Source organism: Labeo rohita, chromosome 15 (genome assembly GCF_022985175.1).
Source record: "Labeo rohita strain BAU-BD-2019 chromosome 15, IGBB_LRoh.1.0, whole genome shotgun sequence".
Taxonomy (NCBI): Eukaryota; Metazoa; Chordata; class Actinopteri; order Cypriniformes; family Cyprinidae; genus Labeo; species Labeo rohita.
In genome coordinates, this window is record NC_066883.1 from 30,638,436 (window position 1) to 30,664,918 (window position 26,483).

The 26,483-nt window shown below is 34.5% G+C and overlaps 1 protein-coding gene across 3 annotated transcripts in view; it reads right to left on the bottom strand.

Annotated features, from left to right (window-relative positions):
• Positions 1 to 26,483, bottom strand: part of col4a4 (collagen, type IV, alpha 4) — a 55,543-nt gene that overhangs the window by 17,212 nt on the left and 11,848 nt on the right. For 2 of the 3 annotated variants that reach the window (XM_051129274.1, XM_051129271.1), the window contains exons 4-25: positions 22,921 to 22,994; positions 10,887 to 11,021; positions 10,760 to 10,804; positions 10,514 to 10,630; positions 10,292 to 10,360; positions 8,342 to 8,377; positions 8,150 to 8,212; positions 7,901 to 7,936; positions 7,645 to 7,686; positions 7,484 to 7,564; positions 7,330 to 7,374; positions 7,130 to 7,192; positions 5,927 to 5,971; positions 5,767 to 5,820; positions 5,586 to 5,646; positions 5,238 to 5,342; positions 5,052 to 5,144; positions 3,911 to 3,973; positions 3,160 to 3,249; positions 918 to 1,078; positions 735 to 807; positions 327 to 433 (exon numbers count right to left, since the gene is read on the bottom strand). In XM_051129274.1, coding sequence (XP_050985231.1) covers positions 327 to 433; positions 735 to 807; positions 918 to 1,078; positions 3,160 to 3,249; positions 3,911 to 3,973; positions 5,052 to 5,144; positions 5,238 to 5,342; positions 5,586 to 5,646; positions 5,767 to 5,820; positions 5,927 to 5,971; positions 7,130 to 7,192; positions 7,330 to 7,374; positions 7,484 to 7,564; positions 7,645 to 7,686; positions 7,901 to 7,936; positions 8,150 to 8,212; positions 8,342 to 8,377; positions 10,292 to 10,360; positions 10,514 to 10,630; positions 10,760 to 10,804; positions 10,887 to 10,919 — 1,482 coding nt within the window. In that variant the 5' untranslated portion in view covers positions 10,920 to 11,021; positions 22,921 to 22,994. Of the gene's footprint in view, positions 1 to 326; positions 434 to 734; positions 808 to 917; positions 1,079 to 3,159; positions 3,250 to 3,910; positions 3,974 to 5,051; positions 5,145 to 5,237; positions 5,343 to 5,585; positions 5,647 to 5,766; positions 5,821 to 5,926; positions 5,972 to 7,129; positions 7,193 to 7,329; positions 7,375 to 7,483; positions 7,565 to 7,644; positions 7,687 to 7,900; positions 7,937 to 8,149; positions 8,213 to 8,341; positions 8,378 to 10,291; positions 10,361 to 10,513; positions 10,631 to 10,759; positions 10,805 to 10,886; positions 11,022 to 22,920; positions 22,995 to 26,269; positions 26,395 to 26,483 lie in introns of all 3 variants that reach the window. The other variant, XM_051129272.1, reaches the window with a different exon arrangement.

Genomic DNA, 26,483 nt, shown 5'->3' on the forward strand with positions numbered 1-26,483 from the left:
AAAAAAAAATGAATTAATGACTGTAAATTACAGTCAGTAATGAACTGTCAAATACTATGACATTAAGGCTGCATTTATTTGGTAAATATACAGTAAAATCAGTAATATTGTCAAATATTGTTACAATTTCAAATAACTATTTTCTATTTTATTACATTTTAAAATGCAATTTATCCCTGTGATGATAAAGCTGAATTTTCAGTAGCCATTATTCTTTAAGTCTTTAGTATTACGTGATCTTCAGAAATCATTAGTATGTACAGTACTACTGTGCAACTATCTATTTTTTTTTTAAATATAAATTTATAATTGTTTACATGTCTTACCAGAGGTCCAGGATCTCCAGGGGGACCCTCCTTCCCATCAGCCCCTCTCCTCCCATTATACCCTGGTCTTCCACATGGTCCAACAGATCCTGCATCACCTTTATCCCCTTTAACATTATGCAAAAATTTCATAACAAGTTCTCATATCTGTTTGTAAGTTTGTATGTAAAATAAAGATGAGGCATTTTCTAGATAATTTAAGAAAAATTAGAAGAAATATAAAACTTAAATCAAAATGTGCAGGGATAAAGAAACTGCATTATAGTTTCATTATCAGGCATTTAACTTCATAACAGTTCCTGCTGTATATACAATATATATAATATAGAACTCATCCTTAGATGTTAGAACATTTTGGTTGAGTCTTGAAATGTTTTAAAAAATGTATTAACAGCAAATATGCTTCACCCTTTTGGCACATCACCATAACATCTCCTTTCTGTCCTTTAAGCCCTCTGACACCAGCAAAGCCTCTGGGACCCTGAGAAACAACAGGGGACACAAACAAATAGAAATCATTAAATACACACACAGGCAAGCACGACACAAATTTATTTTATTCCCACATGAATTTCAACCAGGCTTACGTACAGTTACACCCGCCACACCCCTTTCTCCGTAGGGTCCAATATCACCACGAGGACCCCGTAACCCTTTTAGCCCAGGATTACCACAGACGCCCGGAGGGCCTGGGGGGCCAGGATAGCCAGGTAGATCACCAAGGGGTTCACATGCACATCCCCCATCAGGACCTAAAGGAAACACAAAGAATGCCCATGCCCATATTTGGATTAGAAAAGATGCACACTTTGCTGCCTCCTAATGGACACTGATACACAATACACACAACTTTACAGTTGGGACAAAAGAAGGAAAAATGATCCAGTACCATGGACAGCACCACATAAGACGCTCCTACGGCTTCTGCATATTTATACCAACCACTCATACAGATTCCTCTGGCTGAATGTTCAATTCTTAAATATTTTGGCTAACTTGATGCTTTCTTTGGAAACCCGTTTCTGCCACTGAATAAAACAAAAAACGTTACTGCAACTTTTTATCTCACAATTCTGACATTTTTCTCGCAATTGCGTGATACAAACTTGCAGTTCTGACCATTTTCTCACAATTGCATGATGCAAACTTGCAATTCGGACTTTTTTTCTCACAATTGCATAATGCAAACTTGCAATTCTGACCATTTTTCTCACAATTACGATGCAAACTTGTAATTCTGACTTTTTGTCTCAGAACTGTGTGATATAAATTCGCAACTGCGAGTTAAAAAGTCAGAACTGAGATATAAACTCGCAATTCTGAGAAATGAAATCAGAATTGTGTAATCTAAACTCTCAATTGAGAGTTATAAAGTCAGAATTGCAAGATATAAACTCGCAATTCTGACGTTTTTCTTAGAATTGTGAGATATAAACTTGCAATTGCAAGAAAAACCTCCGAACTGCACAATACAAACCCACATTTGTGAGAAAAACTGTCTCGCAACTGTGAGTTTATATCACAATTCTGAGAAAAAAAGTTGGAAACGTGACTTTATATCTCATAATTCTGACTTTATAACTCACAATTGTGAGTTTAGATCTCAAAAGTCAGAACTGCAAGATACAAACTCACTTTTAAAAGAAAACAGTCAGAAACTTGCAATTCTGACTTTATTTCTCGTAACTGAGTTTATATCACACAATTCTGAAAAAGAAAGTTAGAAATGTGACTTTATATCTCGCAATTCTGACTTTATAACATGCAATTTCGAGTTTGTATAACGCAATTCTGAGAAAAAAAAAGTCAGAATTGTGAGATAAAAAGTCACAATAACTTTATTTTTTACTCAGTGGCAGAAACGGGTTTCTCACAAATGAGCTGCATACTACATTTATTATTGCATAAAAATGAAAAAAAAAGGTACATATTTGATATGGACCTATTCATAAGATAAACTATAAACTGTACACAGTATAGTACATTATATGCACTGCAAAATTTTATTTGCACAATTACGTTTTTGGAAATTACGTCACATCTAAAAATTTACAAATAATACTGTATTGCATTCCAAAAAAGCACATATTCTACGCAAAACATTTACAGTAACATTTGACAAAATAAAACAAAATGACTGACTTCATTGTTTAAAAGTTTGAGGGAAGATTTTTTTTTCTTAAACTGCATTTATTTAATGTGAAATATTATTACAATTTAAAATAATAGTTTTTTTTTTTAATTGTATGTATTTTAAAATGTCATTTATTCCTGTGATGGCAAAGCCAATTTTTCAGCATCATTACTGCAGTCTTCAGTGTCACATGATCCTTCAGAAATCGTTCTAATATGCTGATTTGCTGCTCAAGAAACCTTTCTTATTATTAAAAAAATTGAAAACAGTTGCTTTGATATATTTAATATTTTTGTAGAAACCATAATGCATTTTTTAGAAAATTTTTTAATGAAAAGAAAGTTCAAAAGAACAGCCTTTATTAAAAATAGAAATATATTGTAACATTATAAATGTCTTTATTGTCACTTTTGATCAATGTGTCAATGTATTATGGTATTCATTTCTTAAAAAGAAAAATCTTACTGACCCCAAACTGAAACAAAAATCACACTGAGACCAGTTGATAAACAAAGAAGATAAAGATAAATAAAAAAGGAAAGAAAAAGACAAGTAAAAGAAGAAAAAGCTAGTTCTGTGGAAATAAAAAACACTACATAATTTCCAGACACCACTCAGTTTGATATTTAAAATATAATGCAATGGAATTCATACATGTTTATAAATCGTCGTATAAATATAAAAATATAAAAAACTCACCTTTTCTCCCCTGAACACCTTTTATTCCAGGAGTTCCTCTAATTCCATTGTGTCCGGTATCTCCACGCTCACCAGGCAGGCAGTAGAAACCTACATCACAGACAGATACTCTCATCACAGTGTATTAGCTGTATTTCTTTAGAATGATAGTGTAACTATCAAAGTAGCATGACTTATATAAGTAAGTATGATGTTACATGTATAAAGGTGTTAGATAAATGTATGTGACAGTCAAAACATTGTGCTCACCACAAGCTGTTCACTCGAAACATATGACGAGACAAATGTTGACACCGTAACAGGTTGGACATGAACACAAAGACAACATGCAAGCAGGCAAACAAGACATGCTTTGAAAAACACACAACAACTTTAGTGATGATGCACACACATGTACATTATCATTCATGTCAACAAAATGAGACATGGGTTAGTGAGTCTACACTAAACATGCTAAATATTGTATTAATATTAATAACAAATGAAATCAAAAGAAATATGTCACCTCAGTGAAAAAAGGGAATTATAAAAGTGAACGAAAGCATCGCTGGAACTAAATAAACACATGCTCTCAAATGTTTAATTATAAACATAATTATGATTATTATCATTTCTAACTAACATGCATTTTATACAGGTTTGTACAAATAGTTTGATGTGACTCAATCACAACTATTTGTCAGGGGTGGTTAAGACAAACAATAAAAAACGTAACAATTTGAGAGAAAAAAAAAAATCCATGTCTGCTCACCAGGAGTCCCAGGACTTCCTTTTAGTCCTTTGGGTCCAGGATGGCCCGGTTTTCCAGGTTCCCCTAAAGGAAAAGCAATTATATGTTAATAAATTGTATTACAAAACCATAAAAAATCTCTTTTTTTTCATTACAAAAACAGGTGGGTTTTTTTTTGTAATTTTCAATTTTTCAATTATGTTATCATGTTTTTATAGTGTTTTATTGTATTAGTTAGCTGTATTTTTAGTTATTTTTTCTTCATATCAAAATAACCTAACTGCAGTTTGATTAAGATTAAATTGGAATGCACAATGAAAAAACATGATTTTTTTTTAATTTCTAAAAATAATCTATTGGAAGATGGCAAAATTAAAACATTAAACATATACTTAATAAAAACAAAAAAATATATGCCAATATTTTCTGTAAAATAAGCAAATTAGACCATTCTTTTTAATGAATCCCCCAGAATCCCCCACAGCTGCTCAAGAGTTTTACGATTGGGTGAAATACATGTCCACTGAAGGATTTTCACCAAGAGAGAATAAATATATTCATTGTCATGTTAAAAAAATGCCCAACAATGCAGGGAATGAGGAGACGGTAGCGTCTTCTGTTTCACGTTTTTGTATTACATCTCACAGTGGTGTGTGAATTCATGACAGCATTGATAAAGCACAACTCCCTCACACCTTCAGCACTCATACATCCTAATATAAGAACTTTACTACCACTGAACGTCACTGTGGGAACCATGCGCTTCTCACTGTACTCCTCCTATAGCAACACCACAACATTTTGGATGCTTTTGGATCTGAAATGATCTAGAATTTTCTTTTGTAGTTTTATTTAGTAACTTTCAGGAGGGTGTAATAATAATGAAAAAAATATTTTCCTGAATATTTTTGACATTCTTTTTTAGTAATTGATCAAGCAGGCTTGTTGAAACATTATATCTCCAAAGAACCCTAACATGTCTTCTAAGTAAAGAGTAATTGCTGAATTTGTTAAGTTTTAGAGGGGGTGTACTCATTTATGCTGTGCACTGCATATATATATATATATATATATATATATATATATATATTTATATATATTAAAAAAAATGTGTACTGAATTTTATTTTGGCAAGTAAACATTAAAAAGTCAGAAATATTACCATAGTTTGGAAAATCGCCAATTATTGTTCCTGGGTCTCCTTTTTCTCCTTTGAGTCCATTAAGACCCTGCAGACCAGATTCACCCACTGAACCTAAAAGCAGAGGAAAGTTAGAAAGAGAATCGAAAAAAGAAAGAAAAACAGACACTAAGACCATACAGAGGTAACATTTAGGATAAGTCACACCTGTTATAGATGCTCCTGGATAACCAGGGGGTCCAGGTATACCTATCCCCCCTCTATCCCCAGGTGGTCCGGCTGCACCAGGAAGCCCAGGATCTCCACATCCACCTACAGCACACATTTAAAACCACACGATTTTATAATACACAAAACTGAATACTTAATTTAATTACCTTTTTCAATTTAAAATCAATTTAAGATCTGGCTCATTTGAAGCTCTCAATATAAAGCATTCTAGTTTGCACAGCTAATATAAGTAAGAAATAAACTGACACACTCTTCATGGTACATAACCTCAGACCTAACATTTCACATGTGTTTGTGTGCTTGTTTTAATGGTAATTCTATTACCGATCATACGGTTGTAACAGTACTCTGGGTTTCCTTTAGGTCCGGGGTCACCTGGGAAGCCCTGTCACACATTCACAGCAGCATTGTCAGCAAACAAATGACAATACACTACAAGTAGATAACTCTTACTAAATCAGCTTCTTTCATACAATGCATAGTCTAGTCAGAATGTGTGTCTGACCTTTGGCCCTGGGTTGCCAAATAGACCAGGGAGACCATTATCCCCAAATATCCCCTGTATATGTAAAAACATAGCGTCAGACAGTATAAATGAACAAACCTATCAATTTAAAATAAATAAATCATTATTCATAAGAATTATAAATGATTAATAGGTGTACCTTATATCCTTGAACGCCTCGTCTGCCTGGATATCCAGGCATGCCCTATTTAAAAAAAAAAAACACAACAACATATATACCTGAAAAAGTAAACAAAGAATGAAGTTGAGAGTTTTGGTTATTAAATTAGTTTGCTGGCTTTATTTTAAAATGTAAGGAATAATGAACTGCCTTTTTATTATTATTATGTTTTATTATTTTGTACTGAGGTCCACTTCAAAAAACATGATAGTTTAGAATAGGCTATTTTCTGTCCTGTTTTGACCCCCCTTATCAGAACGCTCTGTTTGAATAGGCATGGCGGATTGTAGACTCAGAAGTAAACGCCCACTGCTATGATTGGCTAATAGTTGTGTATGTTTGACAGCCTACATCCTTCATGGATGGACGCATAAATACTCAGTACATATCAAACGATCTGTAATAACAGACAAAGCAATAGTGACGACCTAATAAAAACAGTTACTCACAACTGTGTGGTGCAACATTACTGTCGAATCCAATATAGTCAGCACAGCAATGTCTTTTAGTTTCAATCATTTTGAAAATCCTGCGTCGAATTATGCTTTGTTTGTAAAGCCGAGAACACACTACATGACTGTCATGCTGATTACAAATGGAATTTGGTCTTGATGAAGGATCATGCCCAGTTGGACCGGGTCTGTTCCAGTTGGGCTCAGTCGCTGTATGCAGTCTGCAGGAAAATTTGCAAAGTGTGTGGTGTCTAAAGATTACAATCTTAGAATTCAAGAACCAGTCGTTGCCAGTCATTTTCACATAGATTTTTTTTTAATCACACTAGCGATAGTATGCAAACATCCTGAAATGTTTTCCTCAAAAAACACAATTTCTTTATGACTGAAGAAAGAAAGACATGAACATCTTGGAAGACAAGGGGGTGAGTACATTATCTGTAAATTGTTGTTCTGGAAGTGGACTTCTCCTTTAACTCATACTTGCATAATCTGAATATGTAAAATAACATCTATATGTGAGGTGTTATTGGAATTCTAAAATTGGTTAGTCTGAAATGTTTTGATTGGTTGGTTTGGAATTCTATGTTTTTATGTGTGTTTTCGAGTGTTATGATTGGTTGAATTTTTGTTAATATATCGTAGTCTTATCTGTTGGTTTGAGGTGTGGATCGTCAGGATTTCGGTGTTGGTTTGTTCAGTTAATATGAAAACTAGTGAATAATCTTACTCTGGGACCAGCTATTCCAGGTACGCCTTTCTCCCCTTTTTCTGCTGGAGGCCCTGCATAACCCTAAGAAACACATAAATGACTGTAAAACCATATTTATTGTGCTTGAACTAACTTCGATCACATGTCAAGTCTTGCTATGTTACCTCAGAAGTAATAAGGACTAATATATATTTAAACAATTATGAAGCAATACTCACCTCTAGGCCACGTGGTCCACAAATTCCTTTTTGTCCTTTCCACCCCTACAACAAATGTTATAAAAAAACACCATCATTTGATCCTTTGCAAGCTGCCTGGTGTTCTTATAAAATCTTAACGATTGAAAACTCATTTCACATTTGCAAGTTTTACCTTGTCGCCTTTTATACAGTCTTCTGGATTGGGCTCCACATATTCAAATGGACCTGGTACACCCTTAGAACCCTGGTCCCCCTGTAAGACAATCAAGATGATATTGTTAAACACAAATTCATGTATGATATAAACACAGTACTGCCATGTGTGTTATTTACCTCATCTCCTTTTGGTCCAGGCAGTGATCTTCCTGGGTCTCCCTATAGAGAAACAGAACAAAATATCATTCAAGAACATTTAAAATAATCTAGCAGTCGCAGAACAAGCAGAAGTGCATGTTAAATGAAAAATGCTAGACGTCTCGCAGTTAAACAAAGATTTTCAGGTTTTCAAATCTGAGCTAATAAACTGTAAACATCAGATAGAGAATCTTCTCGGTGAATCTTCAGTTTCATAGGTACATGCAAAACTCACCGGTAGGCCTCTTGGACCTGGTAATCCTTTAAAGCCCTAGCATTTAAAAAAAAAGTTTTTTTAAAGTTTTTTTCAAAAACATTCAAATGTTTTACCAATCTTTTGAATATTGCAAAAAAAGTAGAAATTGAGACAATCAACAAAAAGAAAAACAGCTGCTGAAATAAAAACAAAAACAAAAACACAGTCTACATGATAGTATGGATGAATCAAAAATGGTTCTATCTGAAAAGTAAATGCTTTTCTTACTATATATCCATCAGGTCCAACTCGTCCTTGTAGACCTTGTGGGCCAAAGACCCCTCTCAGTCCCTTTGTGCACATGCAAACAGAGACACGCACAAACAAAACAAACCTAACTAATAAATAAAACTGTACTAAAAATGATTAAAATAAAGTAATACATCACAGCTCGTTTAAGAACTGCTTTTTTGCACTTACTTCTGGTCCAGGTATTCCAGGTTGTCCACCAGCACCCTGTGAATGAGGATAATGTGTAAGAAATTAATTGTTTGCTTTTATATGACACAGCAAAAGTTGTCCCACAAATCATTTTCGCACTGCTCACCCTGCATGCAGAACATGGGTGTCGCTAGGCCATTTTTAGTGGGGCTACAGCCCCCCTACACTGACTACTCAGCCCTAGGGGTGTGACGAGACACTTATCCCACGAGAAGAGACGAGACACGAGACTGGGTTCACGAGAACGAGACAAGATTTTTAAACTTTTCTTAAGAAATTCTCTCTGAAATATACATAGACAATTTTTTTCGGCTTTTTTTTTATTCAACTGAAAAAGACAAAATGCAAAACAATGTAGGTGCATTTTGAACTTTATGAAATTAAACTTCCATTATAATGAATTATATGCAGTAATAAACAACATTTAAACAAGAGCTTCATGATTCTGGACAAATTAAGAATCCTAGTTGTTTTTAATAAATTGGAGTCAATGATTCTCTCATGATTTTGAAGAAAAAAGAAAACTAAACAAAATAACGTAATTTACTAGTGGTTCTGACAAACTTTTAAAAACATAAAATAATAAAAAAAAACATTCCATGAAGGAGAAGTCAGTGTCTCACTTCATTAAGACTTGTTTAACTGTTGAAATCTACTGAATAAATGATTCAATGACATATTTTTTTTAAACGGGCAGTTGTCGCCACTTCCTGGCAGAAGTGGATAAGCGTTACAATACATATAAGTGTTAAGATACTTTAGTTTTGATCGCTACTGTAGACAATAAGTGTTTATGCACAAACTATAAACTTTTATCCCAGTACTTCTATTATTTAAATGTCTGTAACACAGAAATAATGATTATAATGTGGTTGAAAAGTGTTTGTGTTTCTTTTTCTGCGTTCACATTTACCTCAACCCTCTGATTCATTAACATGGGCAGCGACAAAACGTGCTTCTCACGCTCCACTGACACTCACGATGTGAAACAGTCCTAATAGACATAACTAAATCGTTGTCATTCAGGAATAAGATCGCGTGGGTGTTTGAATCCAGATCTATATTATGTGTATATCCATATTTTAAGGATTGATCGTGCAGCTCTAATGTAAACACTGCAAATATTTTGCCAGGATATCGTCACGAGATCGTCAGCCCCTTTAAAATTTTGCGATTAGCTCCATAAACTATACACGAATTTGTGATTGCCTCAGTCCCCTTTATTTTTCATAGGAAATCTGGGGCAGACTTCGATCGGCTCCTCCCCATCTTTCTTTCAGCGCGTTTTTCAGTTTGCAGACCGCGGTGGCGCAGAGCGAAAAACAAAGGACAAAGTCTGTGTTTATCGATAAACTGTTATAATATCTGCATCTGTGCAGTTTAAATACAGTATATAAAATATCATGGGGGAGCAATCGGTTCCCCATCTACTGTAGCCTACGTTTTCGCTGTGTTCACCCCTCATCACACCACAGCTGTTTCCTCCAGCGAAAATGAAGCACATAAACACTTTTTTATACTTTATAAAACAATCATGTTGCTATTTTCATTTGAAAATTTAACTTGAAATAGTTTTTAGTGCATGTACTCAAGCTAAATGCAAACAGTACAATTTTGTATTTGTACAGTAAACAAGTGTGTGTGAGAACAGAAAGACTTCTATTTGGCTTATTCAGCACTCAAATGTTATACCTATTTATACAATACAGTGGAATATTGCAATAAGTATATTATAAAACCCCTATTAGTCAAACATTTTTTATTTTATTTATTTAATTAATTATTTATTTATTGATTTATTGTTATTATACCCTCATTGGGGGCTGAGCCCCCCTAAAATGAAAATCCTAGAATCGCCCCTGGTGCAGAATATATGCAGTAGTAACAAAATGTAAAGTAAACACATTCATTTTTTGACATTATACATACAGGTATTCCAGGAGTAAATATTTCTCTCATACAGGTTTCTCCTTTGTATCCTTTTAACCCGGTGACACCCTGAAACAAGCAAAAAGGAAGGGAGTCATGGATGTCATTTACTGTGAGAATGAACCCAGTCAATATGAAAGATAAATTACAAATGATATAAAGTACAAATAATATGTAACTTCATTGTGTCTCAAGAAGACATGCTTGTAACGTTTCTCATACCCTGGGTCCTGGGGGGCCAGGTTGTCCTATCTCACCATTCAACCCTCGTTCACCCCTTGTTCCGTTACAGCCATCCTTCCCTGGAAGCCCAGGGAGACCACCAGGACCTGGATGACCCTGGAAGATGATCACCATATAATATAATATAATATAATATAATATAATATAATATAATATAATATAACATAATATAATATAATATAATATAATATAATATAATATAATATAAAATAATATGTCACTTACAGGCACTCCATCTAACCCAGAGTAACCTATATCTCCTTTATCGCCCTAATACAAAAGAGTACAACAGAATTAAGCTCCTTGTATTGAGTTTTATAAGAATTGTGAAAGACTGTGTATTTGTATGTACCTGGTCTCCTTTCGGGCCAGCGAATCCAGGCATTCCAATGTATCCACGCTGACCCTTTTCACCTCGAAGTCCATGGGGACCAGGCAAACCTGGAGGCCCCTGTGGGCCCTGCCGACCTAACACACCAGGATTCCCCTACAAAACAAAAGAAGGAGAAGTACAATATTAATTTATTTATATTATAGTACTACTCCGTACATCTCTATACACTCAGAAAAAAGGAACAAAGTGGTGCGCCAAGGTGCAAAAGAAAAAGGTATAGGTTTGTACATATAAATGCCCATATCCATAAATGACACACATTAGTACCTAAAGTGTACATATTAGTATCTTTTGAAAGGGCACCGCAGCAGTGACCTTTTTTCTGAGGGTGTGGCAAGGAAAGCCCATCTTCTTTTACAAGAAAATAATAGTCAAGAAAAGAGTTAACCTACAAAACATTTGGGTTTTAGTAAAATCATTCATTTCAATTGCAAGTATTCATAATTGTCATTTCTTTTCTGTTTGTGTGTGTGTGTGTGCGTGTGTGTGTGTATATATATATATACAGGTGCATCTCAATAAATTAGAATGTCGTGGAATAGTTCAGTAACTCAAATTGTGAAACTCGTGTATTAAATAAATTCAATGCACACAGACTGAAGTAGTTTAAGTCTTTGGTTCTTTTAATTGTGATGATTTTGGCTCACATTTAACAAAAACCCACCAAATCACTATCTCAACAAATGGACCTTTCTCACATTTCTGGGTTTCTCATAGCGGAAGTCGTCATAGTTGGGTAAAATCCGAGAGCAGTGAATGGGAGAGTACTACAAATATATTTTTTGCATTCCCATTCACTCAAATAGCAAAAGAAAAACTACACGATAGTGGTTTCACGACTTTCAATCAAAGGAAAAAAATTGAGAGAGACTGATATCGGCAGTAAGAAGAGAGAACAATGTCAAATTTACCGTCCCTCCCATAGACGCGCAACTTGATGAAAAGCTGATATAATACAAAGTATAGTGTTATAAACGTACATACATATTTTTAAAAATCAAAATATAAAAAACTTTAAAGGATTTATGATGATGATGACCACTGAAATGAGTCATCACAGGCTTGTGAAAAGGGTCCATTAGAATATGGTGACATGCCAATCAGCTAATCAACTCAAAACACCTGCAAAGTTTTCCTGAGCCTTCAAAATTGTCTCTCAGTTTGGTTCACTAGACTACACAATCATGGGGAAGACTGCTGATCTGACAGTTGACAAGAAGCCAAACACTGACAACCGTTCGCAAGGAGGGTGAGCCACAAACATTCATTGCCAAAGAAGCTGGCTGTTCACAGAGTGCTGTATCCAAGCATGTTAACAGAAAGTTGAGTGGAAGGGAAAAGTGTGGAAGAAAAAGATGCACAACCAACCGAGAGAACCGCAGCCTTGAGAGGCTTGTCAAACAAAACTGATTCAGGAATTTGGGTGAACTTCACAAGGAATGGACTGAGGCTGGGGTCAAGGCATCAAGAGCCACCACACACAGACGTGTCAAGGAATTTGGCTACAGTTGTCGTATTCCTCTTGTTAAGCCACTCCTGAACCACAGACAACATCAGAGGCGTATATAAGCTCCTCAGCTAAGGAGAAGAAGAAATGGACTGTTGCCCAGTGGTCCAAAGTCCTCTTTTCAGATGAGAGCAAGTTTTGTATTTCATTTGGAAACCAAAGAGTCTGGAGGAAGGGTGGAGAAGCTCATAGACCAAGTTGTTTGAAGTCCAGTGTTAAGTTTCCACAGTCTGTGATGATTTGGGGTGCAATGTCATCTGCTGGTGTTGGTCCACTGTGTTTTTTGAAAACCAAAGTCACTGCACCCGTTTACCAAGAAATTTTAGAGCACTTCATGGTTTCTTCTGCTGACCAGTTTTTTAAAGATGCTGATTTCATTTTCCAGCAGGATTTGGCACCTGCCCACACTGCCAAAAGCACCAAAAGTTGGTTAAATTACCATGGTGTTGGTGTGGTTGACTGGCCAGCAAACTCACCAGACCTGAAACCCATAGAGAATCTATGGAGTATTTTCAGGAGGAAAATGAGAAACAAGAGACCAAAAAATGCAGATGAGGTAAAGGCCACTGTCAAAGAAACCTGGGCTTCCATACCACCTCAGCAGTGCCACAGACTGATCACCATGCCACGTTGAATTGAGGCAGTAATTAAAGCAAAAGGAGCCCCTACCAAGTATTGAGTACATATTCAGTAAATGAACATACTTTCCAGAAGGCCAACAATTTACTAAAAATGTTTTTTTATTGGTCTTATGAAGTATTCTAATTTGTTGAGATAGTGAATTGGTGGATTTTGTTAAATGTGAGCCAAAATCATCACAATTAAAAGATAGAAATTAATACTTTTATTTAGCAAGGATGCTCTTAAATTGATCCAAAGTGATGATAAAGGCATTTATAATATTACAAAAGATTTCTATTTCAGATAAATGCTGTTCTTCAGAACTTTCTATTCATCAAAGAATAATAGAAATAATAATAATAATAATAATAATAATAATAAATGTTTTCTGAGCAGCAAATCAGAATATCAGAATGATTTCTGAAGGATCATGTAACTGAAGTAATGATGCTTAAAAAAATCAGCTTTGAAATCACAGGAATAAATTACATTTTAATATATACATTTAATATATTCAAATAGAAAACAGTTACTTTAAACAGTAAAAACATTTTTATGTTAATTGTAGAATGTTACTGTTTTTGCTGTACTTTGGATCAAATAAATTCAGGCTTGGAGAGCAGAAGGGACAAAAAAAAACAAATTTAAAAAAATCTTATTGTTCAAACACACACACACACACACACACACACACACACATATAGTAATTTTCCAGCTGTGGCAAACATCACATTTAAATTTGCAATAAAATATGCAATAACCTGATTAAAAATTATAGAAATAATCTTTACATTGTTAAAAAAAAAAGGATTTCTGATTTAAATAAATGCTTTTCTTTTGAACTTTCTATTCAAAGAATCTCGAAAAAATGTGTCACGATATCCACAAAAATATTAAACAGCACCACTGCTTTCAACAATGAAAATAATAAGCAATGTTTACAACAAATCAGCGTATTAGAATGATTTCTGAAAGATCACATGACTGTGGCATGAAGACTGGCATAATGGAAGCTGAAAATTCATCTTTGCATCACAAGAATAAATTGCATTTTAAAATATATTAAAATAAAAAAGTCACTTTAAATAGTAAGTAATATTTCAAAATATTACAGCCATGCAGCTTTAACGACCATGAGACTTTTGTCAAAGACACAAAATCTTACCAACCCCAAGCTTTTGAACAGTAGTGTATTTTTACAAAACCACCACAAGGGTGTGACAAAACATCAAGAACAAATTACATGCACGCGGTTGTGTGTCACCAGATGCTGCTATAGGCTCGAGTGTGATTGGACAGTGAAGTGCTTTCTTAAGTGTATATATATACTTTTTTATATATAATTGTATACAACGTAATTGCTATATAAAAAGGCTGACTGTATCACTGATTAGTGCTATAAAAATAATTATTTATTTATATAAATGGTACAAAAAACTACATACATTTGCGTGAGAATGAGTTAGTAAATTTCATGAGTGACTGACTAAATGAGCTCTGAAACAACACACACTGACGGGAACTGAGAGCACACACACCAACACACACACACAGAGAGAGAGAGATGGGAAGAGCAGTGGAGCACTGGGATTTAGCATTGTTTATATACACACAGCAAAAATCCTCAAATAAGTACAGAGGCAAGCAAGTGAAATATTTGACTGAAAGCAGTCCACGTGCACACACGTCCTCTCTTCGAGCACAGGCTGAACAGCCTCCCTAAATGGGAGGAAAGAATCATGTTAATTGCAGGTTCTTCCCACAGCTGGTTTGTGACAGTTTCAGTTTCAGAGCACTTTTAATTAAAATACCAGGAACGATTTTCTCTCTTCCTCTTCCTCTGGTCACTACCTTAAGCTGACAAAGCCAAAAGGTTTCATCCTCTATTTATGCAAACACACACACACATTTTTTTGATGACTCCTTTGACCTGTAAGGCTTTGGATTTGACTTTGATCAGACACAATATCAAAGCACAGACAGGACAAGTTGATGAGTAAAAAACTACAAACTAAAGTGTATGTGAGTGTTTGCTAAAAGCATTGCAGTTTTTACCTACTGTTTTCAATCTCAGCATATTAGAATGATTTTTGAAGGATCGTGTTACACTGAAGAATAAGGGCTGCTGTAAATTCAGCTTTGCATCACAGGAATAAATTTACAATATAGAACAGTTAGTTTAAATTGTAATATTTCACTATATTGCAGTTTTTACTGACTTTGTGAGGTGAAACTAGGATGAGAGTATGAGTGTGTATGTTATACAGCATGCACTCAGTGGTTGTGACAGAGGTAGATCTGTGTGTGTTGAGGGTGTTCACAGTCTTTCAGGGAATGCACTGACTGTAATAATTACTAAAGACCCAATGGATTCCCTCAGCAACACACACACAGACGCACACATCCGTACACCTCTGCTTTACGATTAGGGCTTGCACAGCAAAATACAGCTGTCCACACTATGATACACAACTCCTGAACCTTACAGACATGTATTCACACGTAAAAGTCATTTATAGATCAATAGCCAACTTACTAAAAACCGGAATTGAATTTATTTTATTCAAGCTATGGGTTTTTAATCACAGGAGTTTCTGATTTATTAGTGAAACTGTTAAAATTATTTAAAGAGACATTCTTGTTCCACTTATATGTGGATTTTGAAATCACTGCATGCATTGAAAGCAGTGGCTATCAGGGTTTTTACCCTTAAAATAAAAATTACCACATGATTTACTCACCCTCAAGGTATCCTATGTATATGACTTTCTTTTTTCAGATGAATACAGTCAGAGTTATATTAAAAAAAATGGCCTGGCTCTTCCAAGCTTTATAATGGCAGTGAATGGGTGTTGAGATTTTGAAGCCCAAAAAAGTGCATCCATCCATCATAAAAGTACTGCACATGGCTTCAGGGGTTAATAAAAGCCTTCTGAAGCAAATCAGTGTACTTGTGGATGAAAAATATCTATATTTACAAATGTATTAACTGTTATCTCTAGCTTACGCTGTCATACACACATTCGTGAGAGAGTTGCATTTTTTTGGGCTTCAAAATCTCAACACCCATTCACTGCCATTATAAATTTTGGAAGAGCCAGGTTTTTTTTTGTTAATATAGCTCATATTGTGTTCGCCTGAAAACAGAAAGTCATATTACACCTACAGGGGAATAAATCATGTGGTAATTTTCTTTTTTGGGTGAACTATTCTTTTAACTACAACAAAAAAATAATTTCTTGAGTCAAAATAAAAAACAAAATCTAAAAATAAAATAGAAAAACAAAAAATACAATAGTATAACCAAATTTACTAAAATAACACTGGTTGCTATATGGATTCCACTCCATATAGTGGACTTCTATGGTGCCCCTGAGTTTGAACTTCCAAAATGCAGTCTAAATGCAGATTCAAAGAGCTCTAAATGATCCCAGCCAGGGAATAAGGATCTTATCTAGCGAAACGATCTGTGTTTTTCTAAAAAAATGTACAATTTATATACTTTTTAACCTCAAACGCTCATCTTGTTTAGGTCTGTGTAAACTCTGTTTTTTCTGGTTCAAGACAGAAAGGTTATGTCGGAAAAACTCCCATCTCATTTTCTTCTCCAACTTCAAAATCGTCCTAAATCACTGTAGAAATACCGACCCAGTGTTTACAAAGTGAACGTGCAAAGAAGGTCAAACGCCTTTTACAAAAAAAGATAAAACAGCGATGGAGAATGATTTTGAAGTTGGAAGAGAAAATGAGATGGGAATTTGTCGACGTACCCTAACTGTCTTGAACTGAAATACAGTATATATAGTTCTGAGTACACGCAGAACTACACAAGATGAGCATTTGGGGTTAAAAAGTATATAAATTGTAATTTTTTAAAAAGAAAACTGATTGTTTCGCTAGATAAAACCCTTCTTCCTCAGCCGGGATCGTTTAGAGCTCTTTGAAGCTGTAAATTTTTGTTCTAAAAGTCAGCTTCCCCTTTGACCCCCAGAGCTGTGTGGAGTACTTTTTATGATTGATGGATGCACTTTTTTTGGGCTTCAAAATCTCAGCACCCATTCACTGCCATTATAAATCTTGGAAGAGCCAGGACATTTTTTAATATAACTCAGATTGTATTTGTCTGAAAGAAGAAAGTCATATTACACCTAGGATGGCTTGAGAGTGAGCAAGTCATGTGGTAATTTTCATTTTTGGGTGAATTATCCTTTTAACTACAAGACCAAAAAATCATTACTTGAAATGAAACAAACATATAAAATAACATGAACTAAATTAGAATAAAATATTTAAAAAAAACCTTAAGCTTATTTTATTTTAGCTAGTTTCTGAGTCAACACTGAAGTACTAAAATAACCTATAAAGTTTTTAAAGAAAAAACAGTCAAAATAAAAACAAAATCTAAAAATAAAATAGAATTCAAGATATTAACAAAAAATACAATAGTATAACCAAATCTACTAAAATAAAGTATGTGAACTGATAAAAACAAGTTGCTATGGATAAAAGTGTCGGCTTTATGCTTAAGTAACAAAAATATTGATTCATATAATCTCATAATAAAAAAGGGGGATATTTCCAGTGAACTCACTTGAATAAACAAGCATTTATTTGAAGACGCAAGATCACAAGAGATGTGGATAATACCTGCTTTAACAAGACCCCATAATCCCCCTCATGCAAACATTCCACAGTTTTAATGACAGCCATGCAAATGTCCTGAAAACCCTCCCATAATCTCCTACTTAAGACTTCCGCTAGACAAACTCGTGACACACAGACCAAAGTCTGAAATCACAAACACACACACAAGCAAACACAGCAGACACCTTTATTAACGCTGAGGTAGACTGATTAATTCCATTAGATATACTTGATCATACCTAATTAGGGTGACTATCCTGGTCAGGATTTCTAAATTGACTAAAATGTCTTTGTTTTCGGCTTTGTTTTCCTATTGACAAGCAGCACACATTACACATATGCCTATTTGCATTGCTTTGATCATTCTCTGTAGATCTCAGCTTCTCAAGTGCCACAATTGGTTGATTATCTACAATGCCTGCTCCCTATTGGTGAAACTACTACAAAACACTTCAACAAGCATGAAAATAAAAGGAAAACAAAGCCAAAACCCAGGGAATTTAGAAATCCCAGCCAGGACATGTCCGGGTAGAAGAGGATATATGGTCATTCTAACTTTGCAGCCACGTGCTGTGTCCTGGCAGTGAACTCTGAGAGAAAGATAGGTGTCATGATGGACAGTATTATTATTTGCACTAAAAACACACTGCGAACCCACAGGCACACGCAAGTACACACACACTCACGCCTTTCACTAGAGAAAGTACTAGTTGTTAGTAGCTCAAAGATTACAGACTCTGTGATTACGGGAGCCAGAGAAAGTGTTTCACACACACACAAATGCACAGACGTTGAGCTGTGCCTTAATAGTTCAGAGGTCAAAGACTAGACGAGCAGACATGAGGCCTGAGGCATGTGGACTAGCGGCCTCATTTTGGAAAAATAAAACCTAGACATGAGAAACAACATAATACAACACAGAACACACACACACTGGTTACTACAGTACTTCACTAGGAACACTTTTTTTATTACATACTGCATGAATATTAAAAACAGCATATAAAAACATTAAAGGGATCGTTCACCCACAAATGAAAGTTCTGTCATTAATTACTCCAAACTCATAAGACCTTTGTTCATCTTCACAACACAAATAAAGATTTTGATGAAATCAGAGAACTTTCTGACCCTCAAAAAATATCATCAAAAACATCTTAAGATGAACAAAGGTCTTACGGGTTTAGAACATGAGGGTGAGTAATTAATGACAGAATTTTCATTTTTGGGTGAACTATCCCTTTAAACAACAACAACAACAAAAGTTTAGTGTTTGATAAGATTTATGAATGTTTAAAGCCTCTTATACTTACCACAACTGCATTTATTTAATCAAAAATAGAGCAAAATAGTAATACTGTGAAATATAACCATTTAAAACAACTTTTTTTCTTGTAATGATTATATATTATAATTATTAATGTATTAATAATAGTAGTGGGAGTAGTGCTGGGCAACGAACGAATTAATTGTGATTAATCACATCCAAAATAAACGTTTTTGTGTACATAATATGTTTCTGTGTACTGTGTATATTTTTATTATATATACACAAAAGACAAACACATACAGTATATAATTAGAAAATATTTACATGTATATATTTACATCCATATAATTTATATTATATATATTTAATATATAAACATTATATTTTTCTTAAAAATATACATGCATGTGTGTGTCTTTGTATATACAAAATAATGTACACAGTACAGACATATATGTGACCCTGGACCACAAAACCAGTCTTAAGTCGCTGGGGTTTATTTGTAGCAATAGCCAAAAATACATTGTATGGGTCAAAATGATTGATTTTCATTTATTGGCAAAAATCATTAGGAAATTAAGTAAAGATCATGTAACATTAAGATATTTTGTAAAATTCCTATTGTAAATGTATGAAAACTTATTTTTTTGATTAGTAATATACATTGTTAAGAACATTATTTGAAGAACTTTAAAGGCGATTTTCTCAATATTTAGATTTTTTGCACCCTTAGATTCCTGATTTTAAATATTTGTATCTCTGACAAATATTGTCCTATCCTAACAAACTATACATCAATGAAAAGCTTATTTATTCAGCTTTAATATGATGTATAAATCTCAATTTTGAAAAAATGACCCTTATGACTAGTTTTGTGATCCAAGGTCACATATTATTATATGTTATATTGTACACAAAAACCTTTATTTTGGATGCAATTAATCACGATTAATTGTTGCCCAGCACTAATTATAATATTTAAAATGTGATTTTCTTCCTGTGATTGCAAAGCTGAATTTTCAGAATAATTACTCCAGTCTTCAGTGTCACATGATCCCTCAGAAATCATTCTAATATACTGATTAGCTGCTTAACATTCTTTAGAAACCATTAGTTTTTGAACATTCTTTAATGAATAAAGAATTTGAAAGAACACCATTTGTTTAACATTTTTTGGTACATTATACAATAAATGTCTTTACTGTTACTTTAGATCAATAATCAGTTACATTAAATCAATGACTGTGTGTGTTTTTTTTTTTTTTTTATTATTGAGCCTAATATATAAAAAGCTTTGTTAAACATGACACATTTATTATATATTATGTACTATATCTAGAAAAACAATTTGCATACTGTTCAATACCTACTGTTATACATACTACATAAAGCAGAAAATGTTTTTTTTAATGAATCTCAGCATGTATGATCCAGCTGTGATGGACATGTACCATGGTAGTCTTTACAGTACCATGCACAGGTGAACAGGGAGATCATTACAAATGGAATGCTTGAGAAAACTGTCTTCACATTTTTTTTGCGTTGAATGTTTCTGACTGCAATGAAGTGTGTTATTTTCATTGGAGATTACTTAGTTTTTCATTAATATGAGTCCTCATCCCACCCCATTCCAGGGATTTCTGGGTTAATTCCAGTCCTCCAGTGACTGCATTTGATTATAATAACTGAAGTGTTCATTATATCTTTATTAACAACTTGTGGTGTGTGTGTGTCTTTGTATACAAATTAGCATGAACACATACTACTCAAATTCCTTTGAACAGTCTGATCAGTTTTTTTTTTTTTTAAAGACAAAAATGACAGTTATGACAAATATTTCCAACATGGATAATTCACAGAATTCATCTGTTAGTGTGTGTGCTATAAGCAGCTGTGCACACTCTTGTAACTGTGCTCCTAACTGTTATTGGGCCGCTGGGCTTTACGAGGCTGCCGTAAATTTGTCGCTCTTGTGCTAAAGACTATTATTATTTTGACTTAAGAACCTTCCGCAGGGACACGTTCACTCTTTCTCTGCCACACAGACACACAAATCCACACCACCTTACATACTTGTCTAACTGTTTTCCTTCAGGTTCTGTCTTAAAAAAGCATTACATATATTCGCTTTGGCTTTTTCACATACTCCCGCATTAATCTTGCATCTGGCTTCAAATTCTGTTTGTCCTACTTTGCTTCCCAAAACATATATAATAGAAAGTCTGGGGTCAGTTTTGATTTTTGTATGTTTTTAAAGACGTTTCTTATGCTCATCAAGGCTGCATTTATTTGATCAAAAATACAGAAAAAACAGTAAAATTGTGAAATATTATTGCAATATAAAATAACAGTTTTCCTTTTTAATATACTTTAAAATAACATTTATTTCAGTGATAGAATGTTGAATTTTCAGCATCATTACTCCAGTTTTCAGTATCACATGATCCTTCAGAAAATATTCTAATATGCTGATTTATTATCAGTGTTGGAAAGTGTTGTGCTTCATAATTTTTTGGATCCTGTGATACATTTTTTAGGATTCTTTGATGAATAAAACTTTAAAAAGAAAGTGTTAATTAAAAATAGAAACCTTACTAATAAGTCTTTACTAACACTTTTTAACAATTTAACATATCCTTTCTGAATAAAAGTATTCAAAGTATTCATTTCTTTCAAAAAAAAAAGAAAGAAAGAAAGAAAAAAATGTACTGACCCCAAGTCAGTACATTTTTTTCTTTCTTTCTTACTTTTGAATGGTACAACTGAATGGTATAATTACATTTTTTTTTTTTTACTTTTTTATTCATCCAAGAATCCTGGAAAAAGTATCACAGCCAGGTTCCAAAAAACAACAACAACAACAAAAAACCAAACCAAAACAACAACAACAAAACCTGTTTTTTTTACATTTTTAACATTCATAACAAATTATCATATTAGAATGATTTCTGAAGGATCATGTGACACTAAAGACTGGAGTAATGATGCTAACAATTCAGCTTTGCATCACAGGAATAAATTACATTTTAAAGTATGTTAAAATAGAAAACTGTTATTTTAAATTGTAATAATATTTCAGAATATTACAGTTTTTTCTCTATTTAAGATTAAATAAATGCAGCCTTAATGAGCAGAAAAGACTTTAAAAAACATCAAAAATCTTACTAATCCCAAACTTTTGAATGGCACTGTATTATCTATAGCTATCTATATCTATATCTATATCTATCTATCTACACACACACACACACACACACACACACACACAATACAGAATACCTCAGCCAATCAAAAGTTGTTATTTGTTCTTTGTCGTCAATTCTCCAGAGTTATTTTTGTACAGAAGGGGAGGATGGTGGATGGTGGAGCGACAACATACAAAACTGACAGCATAATAACACTGTTGAAAAGTAAGTGCATACCTGATACACACACGTGAGATACACACCCTGTAGCATTCCATTGTAAAACTGCGCTTAATCGAAGCGAAGCATTTGTGCCTCTGAAATACTCATTAACACATTTAATCTTTTTTCCCCCCTTTCCTAAGAACACGCCAAGAACTGCACTATGCCAACACCTGGATGCAGCTGCTTAGATACAGACATGAGCAGGCTTGTATCAGTGGCATGAAACTGGGTCAGTGTGCCAGTGCGAGTGTGAGTGAACATGAACCACATGTTGTGCGAAAACAGAATTAATAAGATTAGAGTGAGCCTTGTTAATGAGATTAAAGAGCTCCTGTAACAGGGGAAGACTTCTTGCCTCAGCACACAAACGAACACAAACTGGGTCTCAAATCCTGGCCTTCAGGGAACAGCTGGACAAGTGTAAAGGACAGTCAGTCAACACTAGAATCTTGACTAGTGTTGAATGATGTCAAAATGAAGATTCCATAGTGACTATGATATCATAATGTCCACAAAGTCAAAATGATGTAATGGACTTACCCTCTCTCCTTTGGGGGGGGGAAACACTGGCAGATGGTGCAGTCTCGACCGTCGCACCTTTCCGTCTTATCTCCCTAAAACACAGGAATATGGTTTCAGAAAAGGAACATACTCATACACATATGAGCAGCCTGGAAATTGGAGCGCAGATGGAAGAAAACAAAACTAGAGGTATTTCGTATTGCACAGAAGGAAAGTACTTTCTCCTACAGAAAAACCTTGAAAACAGCTAGATCTGATTACTTTTCGTCTCTTTTAAAAGAAAAAAAACCTGGATTTATTTATTCAATAGTGGATAAATAAACAAACAAACAAAAAAAAAGAATCAACAGGCATTTCCCAAGAGCACAGCAGTAATGACTTTATGAACTACTTTACTTCCAAGATCGATACTATTAAAGATAAACTTGCAACCATGCAGCCGTCAGCTACAGTATCACATCAAATAGTGTTCTATAGATTCCCCCGAGGAACAATTCCACTCATTCTTTGCTATAGGGCTGGAAGAATTGTATAATCTTGTTAAATTGTTAGTCCCTATACCATCTAAGCTACTAAAAGAGGGGCTTCCATAAGTCATAGATCCTCTTATGAATATTATTAATTTGTCATTGTCATTAGGATATGTCCCAAAAACCTTAAAACTGGTTGTCATTAAGTCTCTCCATAAAAAAAAAACATAACTTGAACCGACAGAATTAGTTAATTACATTATATCGAATCTCCATTTTCTGTCAAAGATACTAGAAAAGGTAGTTTCCTCACAACTTCGTTCCTTCTCAGAGAAAAATGGTATCTGCGAGGATTTCCAGTCAGGACTTAGACCATATTATAGTACTGAGACTGCTCTAATCAGAGTTACAAATTACCTGCTCTTATACATCCGATCGTGGTAGTGCTGCGCTCGACACTATCGACCACAACATTGTTTTGAATAGTCTAGAAAATTATGTTGGCATTAGTGGATGTGCATTGGCATGGTCCAAAGAATACAAAAAGAAACTGAGAATGCAAGTGTTAGAGGGTCATTTTAGTAATAAATGAAAAGAAAACAAGTAGGTCAAATAGAAATAGAATAAAGGTTGCATGTGTTAGAGGGTCAAGTTTTTTTTTTCTATCTATTAAAATAAAGAGCTTACGATCAAATAGCTAAATGTGATCTACTTATTTAAGCATAGGTGCTATCATGAAGAACCAAATTTCATACAATGCAAAACAGAACTTTTATTCCAGCTAAAATAGGCCTATAGCACTTTAGGATGACATGACTTTTTCACATCATGTATCGTACATACAAATTGCCATGTTTTTTATAGGTATCAGTACATGTGATGCCTGTCTCAGTCTATTCAAGAGCATTTGACAATACATTTCTATCCTTGCACTGTCTGTGGCAAACCAGACAAAGACGTTTGATATTGAGATCCACAGACATACACGTGACCTAACAAGCACAATGGCAGGAATGTAAACACAGAGATAATGAAAGAGAGAGAGAAAGAGACACAAAGACAAGAGCAAGAGATAGGAGGTTCAGACTGAAATATGTGAGTACATTAAGTACAAGTGAGAGAGGAAGTTTAGGTCAGACATGTTTTGTCTGTTTGGAGGTAGTCAACCACGTAAAGAGAGGAAGAGAGAGAGCGCAATCACTCAATCACTTGCTTGCAATCAGACGCCATTCTTTAAGACAGCACACTTATCGCATAGACATGCGCAGTACATTTCAAATGAACACAAGCTGCAAAAATTCACATTCACTGTTTCTCTATGGTTGAATAATCTTTCCAGATCATGAATAACTCAGTCTATTTCAATATGTAAGGAAAGGCTAAAAATGCATATTTTCCATGGCAGGGCTCAGCAATAAGGAGTGCCTGATGTGAAAGACGCTCGGGACAAATTCGTCAAATGTCCCGAGCGTCTTTCACATCAGGCACTCCTTATTGCATGCAATCATTTTTTAAAAGGGTGCTATTATGCTTTTTCACTTTTTGAACTTTAGTCAGTGTGTGGTGTGTATCTTTGGGCATAAAAAGATATCCAAAGTTACAAATCTCAAAGTCCACTCCAAAAGGAGATATTTCGTTTTTAAAAAAATCCCTTTTCAAGAACTACAATGAACGGCTCCTTTGGACTACAACGTTTGTTTTCTGCATGCAATGATGTCACAACACGGTCCATTAGAATATCATTAATTAAATTAATTAAATCCCGCCCACGAAAATTCGAATTGTTGGAGGGAGGGTAGGGACGAGGTAACTTGAGCGATGCAGCACGGAGAACCGCTTCAACGAGCCGCAGCGCAGCGGGTATCAACACAAGCATTGAGAGTGCCCGCTTCAGCTGCGATCTACTCCGCCGCAGACGTGTTGTGGTAAGAGAATTATTCATCATACAGTGTAGATAGCTTCACTTATAACGCGACTGTTTTTTAAAATGCATAAACTTGCACTAGAATAGGTTAGGCTAATCAGTGATGACATTCTTTGATAATGTTAGGCTGCTTTTAGCCTTATGCTGGAGCTGGTTTCGGGCAATGAAACTAAGTATGTAAATAATTAAATACATTAGCACGATAATATAATGTATTGGCGATCTCGCAGGCTGATGATAGGACCCAACACTACTGTAGCGTATTATTTACTCACCCTCCAAGCATCCTAGGTGTATATGACTTCCTTCTTTCAGACGGATGCAATCAGAGTTATATTAAAATGTATCCTGGCACTCCCAAGCTTTAGAATGGCATAGATGGGTGTTTCTCCTCATCAGTCCAAAACAAGTCCAATAATATGCATCCATCCGTAATAAAAAAGTGCCTAATAAAGGCCTCCTGTAGTGAATCGATGCGTTTTTGTAAGAAAAAAATCCATATTTAAAATGTAAGAGGCCTTTATTAAACCCGGAACTATTCGAGCCTTATGTGCCAGGCTGGGAGAAATGTATTGTAATAATGTAAAAATGTAAAAAAGGCTTCTCTGTTTATAGCGATAACCAAGAAAACGTAATATCACTGATATGTCATATTCCTTCAGTGTGCTGTTTTTCCCTAAAGCATCTTTTCATTTGTAATACAGTATTAATAATAACAAAATAATTTTGGACAAACAAATAATGTTTGAACTTTATATTTTTTAGGCTGTGGTATTGAAATTGAAATCAAAAATTCTAATTTAACTTTATGTAAAATGTTGGTGTCATATAAGCTTATTCATTCAAATAAAAGATAACCTTAAACAATGATAACAACAACTATTTTATTTATTTTGTGGCATGACTGGACAAGTAAAAATCTGAACTACAGCATGTAGCACCTAAAAATGAAATTTGCACAAGATTTTCTCACCCTCAGGCCATCCAAGGTGTAGATGAGTTTGTTTTGGAACAGATTTGGAGAAATTTAGCATTACATCTCTTGCTCAGCAATGGATCATTTGCAGTGAATGGGTGCCGTCAGAATGAGAGTCCAAACTGCTGATAAAAAACATCAAAGTAATCCACATGACTCCAGTTCATCAGTTAACATCTTCTGAAGTTTATAAGAAACAAATCCATCATTA